General features: G+C 41.5%; 1 protein-coding gene across 1 annotated transcript in view; it reads right to left on the bottom strand.

Moving 5' to 3' along the window:
• Window positions 1-13,373, bottom strand: part of STOML2 (stomatin like 2) — a 693,656-nt gene that overhangs the window by 427,153 nt on the left and 253,130 nt on the right. Inside the window, exon 6 of the mRNA XM_044077348.1 lies at window positions 8,682-8,816. Coding sequence (XP_043933283.1) covers window positions 8,682-8,816 — 135 coding nt within the window. The remainder of the gene's footprint in view (window positions 1-8,681; window positions 8,817-13,373) is intronic.

The following is a 13,373-nucleotide window of genomic DNA, read 5'->3' as shown; positions in this document are numbered from 1 at the left end:
GGTGAACTATCCATCGTACTGCTTACTGTTGGGAGGACAGATAAAGGGACTTCAAACATCAAGCTCCTTGCTAGTGATGTCCATTGCTACCGCCACATCCAACAGAACCCCGTGCTCCACAGGGGGACCAGGGAGGGAAATGCTAGTTGAAAGTTTGGAGAAACCTCCTCTCCTCAGTTAGAGGCCCCATAAAGGAGTCAGGACACCAGCTCCTAGTAATTATACTCCTAAGGGTGAATTCCCCTTGGGGGGAAAAAAGAAGTTATGTACTCACCATAACGTTCCATGTGTGCTGTCCATCTCACCTTCATTCTTAGCAGGTTGTGTTCAGAAACTATCCTTGGTTCAGACTCTGCCCATACAAAAGTTCAAGGTCTTCCACTAGCTCATGGCTAAAAACCCTATCCCATCATGCATTAGGAGAGCTCTCCAGATCTTGTTTGCAGATATAGCTAAATAAAGGTCACTACATATGTTACAGAGCAATGAAAAAGGCCAGACAGCATTAATAGTCAATTGCATTGGCTTGATCTTCCAGGAGCAAAGGGCTGGGGAAAGGAGGGTGGGATGTAAGAATGAAGGCAAAATGGGCAACACACATGGAATATTATGGTGACTACATAACTTCTTTATGTGACCCTGTCCTATCTCGCCTTCATTCTTAGCAAGTTGGGACAGTGGCCCTAGCACCATCATTCTTGGGTGGCTCAAGGGAGAATATTCTTCAGAACAGTGGACCCAAAGGATGCCCTGTTCCTGGAAGCCAAATCCACTTTGTAATGAGTGACAAAGGTATGAGGCCTTGCCCATGTTGCTGCAGCACAACTGGTATCAACTGGTAGTCTTGTCCCAAAAGGCAGAAGAGGTTGCAATGGCTCTTGTAGAATGACCTTTTACTTTTTGGAAAAATTCTTTGTTTCAAGATTGGTAAATAAAGGTAAGGTAATACAATCTGACAGCCATTTCGAAAGTGCAACTTTAGACACAAGAGCACCTTGCTTAGAGTCTGAAAATGATGCAAATAATTGGTCAGATTTTCTGAAGTCCTTTGTCCTATGCAAGTAAAAATATAATTGTCTATGTACATCCAGTTGGTGTAGCATATATTCTCCCTTGTTGTCATAGTTGGGGAAGAAAACTGGTAGTTCTGTGGATTGGTTCAAGTTAGATTCTAAGCATACTTTGGGTAGAAAGGATGGGTTTTGTTCATAGGAATACTTTGTCTTTGTGGAAATGCATGTGGGGGGGGGGCTTTACTGACAAAGCTTGCAGCTCTGAAACTCTTCTGGCAGAAGTAATGGCTATTAAAAGAATCATCTTTCGAGTCAAATACTTGAAATTGCAGGATGATGCAGGTTCGAATGGGGGAAGAATCAAACAAGATAAGAAAATTCAACTCCCATAGTGATGGAGGTGTTTTAGTAAAAAGAGTACCTTTAAGAATGCCTTGCAAAGTCTGTGGGACATCACATTAGGGCCCAATTCACCTAGATGGAAATGAGATAATGCTGCCAAGTGAACTGGAATAGTAGCTGCAGCTGTGCTTTCATTAAATAGTTTAGCTAAGAATTCAAGAATGGAAGCTATTGGGGCAGGGAAGGGATCAATCAGATTATTCAAGGTTCATGAAGAAAATCTTTTCCATTTGCTTCTGTATAACTTTCTCATTGAAACCTTATGAGACGAGATCAGGATATGTTTTACTGATGGAGAAAGATTAGGTAAGCCTTGCTATGTTTGGAATCGGAGCAGCCAAGCTGTCAACTTGAGGGTTTGAAGGGAGGGGCGGAGCATCCATGATGCACGAGTCAGGAGGTCTAGAACTGGGTCCAGAATTCATGGCTTGTCCTGGAGAGGAGGCCAAAGGAAGGGGAACCAGATTTGATGAGGCCAGTATGGGGGGACAAGTATCAAGTTCCTTCCCAAGGAACTGGCTTTCTGAACAACTTTGGTATCAACGGAAAGGGAGGAAAGGAGTAGAAGAGACTGGAGGGCCAATTGTGTACAAGTGCTTCCCTTGGCAACTCCCCCAGAGGGGGGATAAGGGCAAAGTAGCTGCAGCATTTGGCATTCATGGATATGGCAAAAAGGTCACAGCAAGGTTGGCCCCATTTGTAAAAAAATCTTTTTTCTCTACTTCTTGTTTTAGGGACCACTCATGAGGCATCAGAATCACTCTGCTGTGTCTGTCTGCTATCACAGTGGATTTCCCCGGAATGTGCATTGCTATAAGAAAGCATTGGGAGGAGGTTGCCCACTGCCCTACTCTGAGGGCCTCCCGACAAAGGGGGTAATATCTGGTTTCTCCTTGTTTAAGTACCACACCACTGACATGTCTGTCTGTATTGTAATAGTTCCTAGCAGAAGAGTGTCCTGGAATGCTTGCAATGCTAAAAGCACTGCTCTCATTGCTAGGACATTGATATGCAAATGGGCGCATGATCCTGCCAAGAGCCTTGGACTGCCCCTCCCAGATAATGCCCCCCCACCCTATCTGGGAGGCATTGGTAGTCACTGTGGCTAATGGCTGTGGAAGAATAAAGCATCGACCTTGTATCATGAGTGGAAGTTAAGCCACCAACAAAGGTCCCTCTTGCAAGATTCTGTGATCAAAATTTGGTGAGACATGGTATTTCCTGCAAGGACCACTGAGTAAACAGTAGCCACTGCAAAATTCTAATATGTAGACGTGCTAATGGACTCATGGTTATTGCTGCTTCCATGGTCCCAAAACTTTAAAGACTGCTCTTGCTTGTACTTTCCTCTTGGAAAGTAGGTTTAGGACCGGACAATGTAAGACTTGAACCTTTTTGGAGGAGTTTTGCCATCATTTTTGTTGTAGCTAGATCTGCTCCTATAAAAATGATATGCTGAGATGGCAACAAAGCAGATTTTTTTGTAGTTTATTGCGATTCCTAGATGAGAGTAGAGATGCAATGTGGTGTCTCTCTCTTTAGATAGTAGATGCTCAGTGATGGTGGTCAGGAGTCAGTTGTCTAGGTATGAGAACACTCTGAATCCTAGGCGCCTCAAGTAAGCCACTACTACTGCCATACACAAACACTCTGGGGGCTTTAATGAGGCCAGAGGGCAGAGCATGGAACTGGTAATGACTGGCTGTCAGCTGAAAGTGCAAATGGCTCCTGGACCAGCTGTCCATTTTTATATGGTAGTACGCATCCTGGAGGTCTATAGAGCACATCCAATCATCTTGTCCCAGAAAAGGGAGTATTGACTTCAGTGTTACCATCTGGAACTTGGACTTTCTTACTGATTTGTTAAAGTTGCTGAGATCCAGGATGAGTCTCCAGTCCTGTTTTCTTTGGAACTACAAAGAACCATGAGTAAGTTCTGAATCCTATTTTGTCTGTGGTGACTGCTTGGATGACTCCCTTGTCTAGCAACTTTTGTATTTCTCGAGTTGCCTGTTCCCTTTGACTGGGTAGGACGTCCGGGATGTTTGTTGTGTTTGGAATGGGGAAAGAAAAGGGTACAGTGTAACCTCTGTTTATGATGCTTTGTACCCACTTGTCTTTTGTTATCGTTAGCCAGGCTTCTGGGTACAAAGATAAGTGACCCCCGACTGCCTCCAGAGATGGACAGGCAGGCCTCCTTTCAGGAGGCACTGAAAGGGCTTACCAAGGAAAGCTTCCCTGTTGCCCTGGTTTTGCGGACCCTCTCTGCAGCGTTGTCGGTGTCTTCTATTAGTGCCTCCTCCTCTGCCCCTGGGGGAAGAATCACCACGTGTCCTGGAAAGCTCTCTGGAATTTTAAAAAACACATTTTTCATCCTTTTTGACCCTTTGGATAAGGTCTGGTAGGTAGGGAAAAATGGACTCCTATGGCAGACAGAGTCTTTCCTTATTGTTCACACCTGGTAAGTGTGTCTGACTTTTGGCCCGAGCAAGGACGAGCCATCAAAGGGGGCATTCACAGAGGAATATTTAAAGGGTTCTGCAAAGTCGCACAACAGCATCCAAGGAAAGTCTCCTTAGGGAAATTCCTGAACCCACTGCCCTGCTCACTCCATCTGCTGCATAAGAAATGAGTCTCATGAAGGATTTTACTACTGAATTTAATGTGGAGAGCCGAGAGGAATCCTTCTCCAATACCCACTCAGCTACTGAACCTTGGAGGGCATCTCCTAGCTTTTCCAGGAGTTCTTTCTCAAGTCTAGTAAAATAAGTTAGACAATTCATTGATCTAAGCGCAAAAGTGGCTGAAGAAAAGATTTGCTTTCCATATCTGCCCATCGTACAAGACTCCCTGTTCAACGAATGAACAGACGAGGACATCTCAGAGTTCCTTTTTGGTGGCTGCTGCCATCACCATAGCATCTACTGGGACACCTCTGATTGGAACATTTTTATATATTGGTGATGTGATGAATTTGTTTGGCCTTTGAGGAACAGATTACACTGAATCTGGAGAATCCCATGCCTTTTGACAAACTTAAGTCCATCAGTTCATCGAAAGGCGGAGACACCCATGTGGCGGGAAGGGTGAGACCCAAAGGCCTTCAGGTATACAGACTCCTCCTCAGAAGGGCTGATGGACTTCCACCTGCCTCTCTGTTTTAGTATTTCCAGGATGTCCATGAAGGAGACGTCCTGAGAGGGCGACCGTGGGGACCTTTCCAAATCATCAAGGTCTGTATCCAATATGATAGACCCCTCTGGGGAGTCAAAATGCTTCATCTTGCATAGCCTCTTCCAGGGGACCTCTAGGGTATTCTGGAGAGGTTTCAGAATAGAGGGGGGGGGGTCACCCAATGGGGCATCCTGAGGTCTAGGGTCTCCGCGTCTCTGTGGATGCAGTGGTGCAGAGACCAATACCGGTGCCTTTGGGGAAAGAATGTCCTGAGCCAAGAGTGGACCTGTCTGTGGAGACAGCACTCTTCATCACCTCGAAAGCCCCCAGCCCCTGATCTGAGGAAACTCACAGCTCCAAACAACCAGAGGGAATCAACGGAACCAAGGGGGTTGACTCCGGGAAGGAGGTAGGAGCCAAGCTCACCTGAGCAGACACCTTGAGAGGCAAGTTCAGATCTCACGTTCCTCCCCAGACCCAACTGGAGAACATTGGCTCCTAGACTCCTCATGTTAAGATGGAACAGAGGACATTGGAGCAATGGTTGGACCCGAAAAGCTTGAGATAGGTCTCGGCTCTAACGGTTCCACTATGATCAGTTCTGGACATTCTGGCTCCGAGGTCCGAGATCAGATCGGAGGAGGTATAGATGGTGAAAGTGTAGGCTCGATCCATTCCAAAGCTCTCTGGGTTGGATCCAACTGTTTGGTGAGTGCCGGTGTCCTTAACAGCCTCTGCATCACATGATCCACATCATCATTCGACAAGCTCCCGGAAGATCGAGTGGATGGAGCAGGAAATCTGGAGGACTGCAACAATGGAGACTTTAGGTAGGAGATACTGGTTCCAATTCTGGGGACCATCTCCACAAATGAAATTCCAATGGCATAGAAATAGCTGGAGCCGAGGTAGAAGGCTTTTCGGGCTCAACGGCCTTCAGGCCCAAAGATGAGACTTTTGGTAATTTTTTTGTTGGCTCCGATTGAGTACTCTAAGAGGAGTACCTTTTTCCCGACTTTTCAGACCTTGAAGAGTGGGGACTGGCCCAATTTTGAAGGACCTGGACCTTCTTCAATTGCTTCAGAAAAAGGGGTCTTCAAAAAGCCTCTCAAAAGGAGTTTTTTTTTTCCTTTCCAGTATACTCTGTGACTAAAAGAGTGACATATGGCACAGGACACGAAGGTGAACAGCTTCAAGGCAGTACACACAAATGGTGTGTCCGTCAGTCAGAGACATCTTTTGGCTACGTTTAACACATTTCTTAAACCCATTAGGTTTAGCTTCTTGGGATTCTTTGTAGACATTACAGTGGTCAACAGCAGCAGAAAGCAGCTAACAACTTCAGAAAAAATATATGTATTCTACTTCTTTTTTTAATTATATTTTTATAAATAAGAAAAACTAAACCAAAAACACTTTAGGAAAAAGGCCCTCTAACTTAAACGGGCAAAGGAGCTCTCTAACTTAAAGCGAGCTAACCTTAAGGAAAAAAGAAAGTCAAGCAGGCTAAGGCAGTTCTCCACTACAAAACAAATCCACCTATATAGTTAAGGAGGAAAGTAGAAAAAAGGAACAGGAAAGCCCTCTAAATAAAACAGGTTTTTGAGAAATAAGTTAAAGCTAGGATAGGGGAGAAAGGCCTTGAAGGAAAAAAGACGGCCAAACAGCAACTCAGTAGATAAAACGGAAGCATACACAAGCTACTCAGTAAACCTCAACTACAATAAAATAGTTTGAAAAAAGCTACCAATTTCCAAAAAAATATAAAGAAAAATTCTACTTAGCCAGAGCCAGTAGGAAGAGCACCCAATTTCGTTTAGTGGCAAACGAAATCTGGGGAGCTCTCCTAGTGCATGATGGGAAAGGGTTTTTAGCCACAAGCTAGTGGAAGACTTTGAGCTTTTGTATAGGTCAAAATCAGAACAGATGATCGGTTCCGAACCCAACCTAAGAATGAAGGCGAGGGAGGACATCACATCAATTATTCTGGAGGAAGGGGTTGGGAAGGTGGCCTAATGGTTAAGGTGTTTGCCTTACAAACACAAGGTGCAGGGTTTGAATCTCACAAGGGATAATTAGCTAGGCTTAAAATGGCTCGCAAGGGCAGTTAGCCTAGTACTAATCTATGAACCTATGAAGTGTGGACAGGGTCCAGACAACAGACAGAATGGTCAATCCAGCATAGGATATATCCTGGCCACTGAGAATACAAATGAAGGGAGATTGACTAGGGTAAGAAAGCCCCCTCTCTCTCCCCCTAAGCCACAGCCTAAAGAAAGGGGGAGAGAGATCAATCTGGAACCCTAGTACCAGGAAGGAAACAAACTGCACAATGGAGGTTTCTGTGGAAGTGGAATGGATTCAGGACTCCTAGGACTTCACCAAATCCAAGTAGCTTGTGCCCTAGGGTTCACTATAAATCTGGAATTCTAAGTAATATTGCAAGGAAAAAACTATCATGGGCCAGATTAATCAAATTCAATGAATACCTCTATGTAACTATGGTTAAGCAGAATCAATAAGACGTTTAAGCAGGGTGAGGAACACACCTCTCAACCCTATAAATTAAAAGGCTCTGGAGAAAGCCTGACTTAATTTAAATGTTGCTCTCATAAACCTAGTCACTAGAACAGTTTTTTTCTTAGCCTGTATTGTACTGGTGAATATGAAGTCTGAAAGTCAAAAAGTCTATATATGTCAGATCCTAGACTTAGGACCCAAAGAAAGGAATGGATGAACCAATAGGATCTGATCAGGATCTGAAGGTGTTTCCTCTTTGACTCGTAAGGCAGGAGGATGTCCAGAGCCTTGTTGCCTCCTGGTACAGTTTATTTAATCAGATCAGAGGTCTGGTATCCAATTAAAAAAACAGCAAATACTGGATAGCATCATAGGGACCAACCTGTCAGATCCGAGGGGAAGTTAGGATATAAAGGAGGCCCCAGAAGCTTCAGATCAGAGCTCATCACTGTATTGTTCCACTTCTTTTTCACAGGGTTGTGAGACCCGATAGAAAACTGCAACAGCCAAACAACCACAAGCAGCATATCCTTGATCAGGCAAGCCCATCGCAGTGGTTCAGGACCAAAGAATAGATAAGAGGTCCACGAAAAACTCAACCTCAGAGCACGAAACAGATGAAGCTAAGGGCAAAAATAGGACAAAAAGCTCAAAAAACTGAAACAATTCTTAGAAAGTAGACAGAACAGGTGGTTTAGCACTAGCCAGGTTTCTGCGAAGGGCATGAGTGTGAAACTCAAAAGTCTGTCAGTACTTCCGACTTCAACCAGCTAGCCAGAAAAAACACAACTCCATGAAAGGCTGATTAAACAATAACAGGCAAGAATCTGGAGACACTGCGATAGTCTATATATCCAAGAGGCACGAGTCTGTGATTTGCAATGCAACCTTCCATCCAAGCAGACAGGAAATAGAAATATTAGTCAGCAAAACAAGTACCAGCTAAAAAATGATAGTATAGCAGGTTCAAAAATATCACAGATCTGTGAGGATACCAAAAAAAAAAGAGAGAGAAATAAAAGTTTTTTTAACCTCAACAAGCCAGAGAACAAAGAATTAAATTACAACAACAAAGAAGGCCGATGTTAGCAACAGGTTACCAAAGAAGGGAAGAAGCTTAGAGAAACCATAGAACAAGGAATCTAGGCAAAAAAGAAACAGATAAATTCAATTAAATAAATCTTCTTACTGGTTGAGACTCCGATTCCTCCATTTAACCACAACAGTGGCAAACGAGATCTGAGTTAGGGACAGTGTAGTGCATTACAGAAATAGGCAGGAGCTCCAGACTGGGAACCAAAGTCTAGAAAATGCAGCTGAACTAGATCAGAGTATCAGATTGGAGGACCCATCAATGAGGAAGAATGAAAAGGACATCATCAGATAGTTAAGTTTGCATCTGGGCATGCTCTGCTGACATCTATGGTGCAATACTATCGAAACAACTAAATGTTACTTACCTGTTCAGCTGAAAGAACACAGGATAACCCAATCTTCAGGTTGCAATAACTTTTAAGGACCAAGTCTGAACATGAAAAATTAAAACCAACAAATTAAAAAATGTAGCCTTACCTGCATCTGCATAGCATCTTTGACCTTTGGTGGTACATGAATATCTTTTATTTCATATCGCAAGCATCTGATCCCCCAGAAATCTGCTGCTTGGTTAATGGCTGCAACAATATTGGCATTTAGAGACTCTCTTTCCTAAATGAAAAGTAGAATGATGCAAAAAACAGCAATTTTAAGAAATGTTTAATCCAATGAAAATTACATGTATCAACATATTTCAAAACTCTGAATAATAAGTCTGACACTCAGAAAATAAATAAAATCAATATGTAGTTACAGTCATACCTTGAATCAACTACTTGGATGGATTAGCTTTTAACCATCGCCAGTGTCTTTTTCCAATTAACTGATTAAAATGTAACTGACATAGATGGCCACCACCTTAGTGAAATCCAGTCCTTTGCACTGGGTGCCATCATAGTTTCTCCTGAAAATTTCACTTCATAAAAATCACACTTTTGTCACTTAAAAAAAGTAACTCTGGACTTGGGTAACATTTCACAACCATGGAATATCACATGATGTAACCTCTGAAGGAAGTAGGTCTGCTGAAGTAGAACACTGTGTTGAGTACAATGCCTGGTTCAAGCTGAGTAACGTGAGAAATGTCAAGGCCCAGAATTTGGACAAAGCCTTTAATGGACATGATCTTGTTGACAACACAAAGTGAAAGACCACTGCACAACTGCAAAAGACCAGCCAAAAAACTTACTGCTATGGTCAACTTACTATTTTCCCAGCAGAGAGTACAGGAGCCCTAGTTATCAGTGTAGGGTAGGGAAACAGATCAGCCACCCTCCCCTTCTAAAGCAGCAGTACCTCAAAGCAGATTGATGCCCCAAGGCAAATCCATAAAGGATAGTATGTGCAAAAATGGCTTTGCCTATACTCCTATCCATTTAGTGATCACAGCACACATCTGCAAGGCACATTGGGCAGTAGCTTTTACAGACTCTTGCTTTGGATTTCTAATATGTCTTTTAAGTTCATTCTGCTAGTGTTTCTATCAACACTTGCCACTAAGGTATCCAACTATAACATCAATTTAAAAGTAGATTTATTGTGTTTAGTTAATGTTAATAGCTTAACTGCTCCCCAGTATATTGCAGCTTCCACCTTGAACCTATTGCTCATAGACGTACAACATTAGGAGTGAAGACTTTTGGTACACTGACTTGTGGCTAATTTGTTTACTAATCCTATAAGCTGCAGCTGTATTAGGTTTAACATTTCCTTTTGGCTATTACATAAACTATTAAGTTTTTCATGGAATGTTAACAACTATGTTTGTACTATTTTTTTACACATTTGTACAACTAATTTTTAATGTGTGGACAGTTGTAGCTCACTGTTTGCACTTTTGATTATAGATTTAATGTAAGAGTTTTGTTTAAATGACTTGGTTACTACAAGTTACCTAGTAAAATGTTGTATTTGTAATGTTTGGCATATGTACTGTTAATTATTTTAGCAACCATTACTAGTTGTAACCATTGTTCCGAGGTAAATTCAGGCAACACCACATTTAATGCATTGACTGAGGCCAGTCATGCACACACATATGAAATATTTATCCTGCTGTTACAACCACAAACATTTCTGCAACTCAAGTAGCTAACTTGTGTAGATTTGGCAATTCAAACTGATCTTACTCTAACTAGCAATGCACTTGAAACAGATAAGAAGCACTTTTGGAGAACAAACAATGCCATATTTTTTCTTGCCATCACTACTTTCAATTTGCATTTAAACAGAAGCCGTTACAGCTTCTTCTCAGCTGCTTAACTGCACTCAAACTACTTCCTTGATTTTGTCTTCTGACTACATTCATTCAGGGACTACATCCTTCCCTAGGATTGAACCTGTGCTGCAAAATAATTTTCTTCCTACTTCTTTTAGTAACTGGCAGAAAATAAATTCTACTACTGGACTTGTTGGCATTGTAGCAGCTCTCTTAAGTACAAGTTTAAACAGTAACCCTAGCCATCTCTCCCCATGAGTTTTGTATCTAGGACAAATGGTGTGATTTCAAATAAAAAAAGACTGGAGTGAGACTGAGGCAAATGATTTTAATGTTAAGAAAAAGCACAGAAGAGTAATGGGGAACCCTGCATGTTCATTTCTCAAGAAGAGGGTAAGCCTAATATCAAACAGCCAGGGGTAACCACATTTGCCACCGCCATGAAAATTGCTGGGCAGGTACAAATAACTGGTAATTTTGTTAAGAGGGTTGAATGATGCTCTCCCCAGGACTCAAAGGGATATGATTAGTGTCTCAGGCTTAAAAAGCAGCAAGATGTCAGACACAAGGGACATTATCAGTATCTTGTGTAATCAGAACACAAGATACGACACATTTCTTATGAATGCTTGGTGTAATGAGGTGGCCAAGACTGATGACAAAACTTTTCTAAAGCACAGGGCGACATTATCAAGCTCAATTAAAAATGTAACTTGCAGGACTTGCAAGATGGCTGGACATTAATCAACAGCTTGACTTCAGCTCTCACAGCGTGAAAAACTATGAGAAACTGCAACTAGAAATAGTGACAACCTGAGTAAATTTCAGTTACTGGATACTAAGTATACCATCTGGATGTCTGCAAAGAACAAACCAAGAGAAGTGTGTCTTTCGGCCTTTCCCGGTTAGGGGTCGCCACAGCGGAACTCCGGTCCGCTAATGATTGGCAGTAGAGTTTTACATGCTGGCTTGCCGGGCCTAACGCACAACCTTCAATGAAGGAACGCCCATTCACACATGTCGTCACACAGTAGACGCTTTAACTGAGAATCGAACAGGCAACGTCTAACTGTGAGGTGACAACGCTACCGCAGCACCACCACCGCAGTTAAAGAAGAAACCAAGAGAAGAAGAAAGAAAAATCAAATTGAAAATGTGAAGAGAAAACAATGACTGGGAAGAATCCTGCAGATGTTAAGCAAAAAGCAGTGCAAGCTCCAGCTTTGATGAAAGGCAGGGCTTCCAGTAATCTAGAGGAAAAAAAAAAGTCAAATATGCTCAGTTAATTAAAATACCAGAAACATTGATAGACTTAAAATGGAAGAAGCTTGAAACAGACGTTCAGAAGAGCTGATAAAACTGCAAAAAAAAATCAGTGGATGAAATGAAGAAAACGCTGGCTGAATACGAGACTTTCAAAATATGGCAGAATTAGAAGACAGAGCACATAGGGAAAATCTGAGATTTTTGGCTGTACCAGAGAAACTAGAAGGAACAGACTACATTAATTTTATGAAAACACAAAATAAGCCACAGCAGAAACTGTTAATTGAAAGGGCACGCCATGTGTATGCTCTAAATATGGCCATTAGACAACAGCAAAGACCTTCTTTAGTAAAGCTGCAAACTTGCCAGCAGAAATAGCTGATCCTGACAAAACTGTGACAAAAGGGCAAACTATTAAAAATTAGAGAGAGAGAGAGGAGAGTGATTGTAGAAAATGATTATTCAATGTACACCAGGCAGAAAAGAAACAAATTTATTCCAGTAATCAGGGAATGTTGAGAAGCAAATGTGAGATTCCAGCTGCTGTATCCAGCTGTCTTCAGAATTTTTTCCTGGTAGAGCAAAGTCATTTTTGATGCAGAAAGACTAAAGAATAAATACAAAATTTTGCCCAACAAAAAAATGAGCCATCAAGCAGAAGGGGACCCCGCTTCTCATTCTTCTGACAGTAAAGAACACAGAGACTTCACCAGTGAAACGTTTTCCACTGTCGCAAAGGGAAAAGCTCGAGAGAGAGCAAAGCACAGAAGTAACACCAAAAGAATTGGGAGCACAGAGGAATTGAACAGGAATCTAGAGATGGAAGATGAACAGGAAAAAGACCAGCAACATGGAAATTAGTGAATAAATGCAAGACAGCAAAACATCAATCATATTTGTGAACTACAGCTGTAAAAGAAAGTGGAAAGAGTGGACTTTTAACTCTGAAACTTGTGAGGAACTGAAAGGCAATGCCCCACTTCATGACATTAATGTTTGGAAGGACTGAAGTGAGGGGATAATGAAGGAGAAATGTAACTTAAGTAAAACAATTTATTTTCTTAGCAATATTTCTATGAAACTTTTCACAACATAAATTGCATATTTATAGTAAATTATTTTAGTTGTTCTTTAAGTGATAAAGATGCATTTTTTCTTCTCTTTCTACTTTTTTCGTATTAATGATTGTAGGCATTACAGTGCAAAAGGAGAAGAAAAGCTACAAAAGCATGTTAAAGAAACTATAATCCTGGGTTGTTGAGGTGGCAGATGGGGTGTAAAAGTACACAGACTGTAATATATATATATATATATATATATATATATATATATATATATATATATAGAGAGAGAGAGAGAGAGAGTTGACATGTCTGGATTAAGACTGTTGGCTTAATCTAATAAATTTTAAGTGAAAACAAGTAAATATGAGAACACTGAATACAATGAAAAAGTTTTCCTTTAGCAATAAATGTTTCATCTTGTCATTCAGGCTGCAATAGCAGACTAGATTTTTCTTTTCTTCTCTAACTTCTCCATGGAGGCAAGCTGATAAAAGCGGAGAAAAGAATACTTCATTACATTAAAAAAATGCAGAGAACAAATAATGTTACAGGAGACAGCTAGAATGAAAGGAGCACGTGAATCTGATAAAGACAGGATTTAAGGATGGATATTCTGCAGAG

The sequence above is a fragment of the Protopterus annectens genome, chromosome 1.part1, assembly GCF_019279795.1.
Source record: "Protopterus annectens isolate FY-2018-M chromosome 1.part1, PAN1.0, whole genome shotgun sequence".
In the NCBI taxonomy this organism is placed as follows: domain Eukaryota; kingdom Metazoa; phylum Chordata; order Ceratodontiformes; family Protopteridae; genus Protopterus; species Protopterus annectens.
Note: the sequence above shows the minus strand (reverse complement) of the source record. Positions and strands in the feature narration are given on the sequence as shown.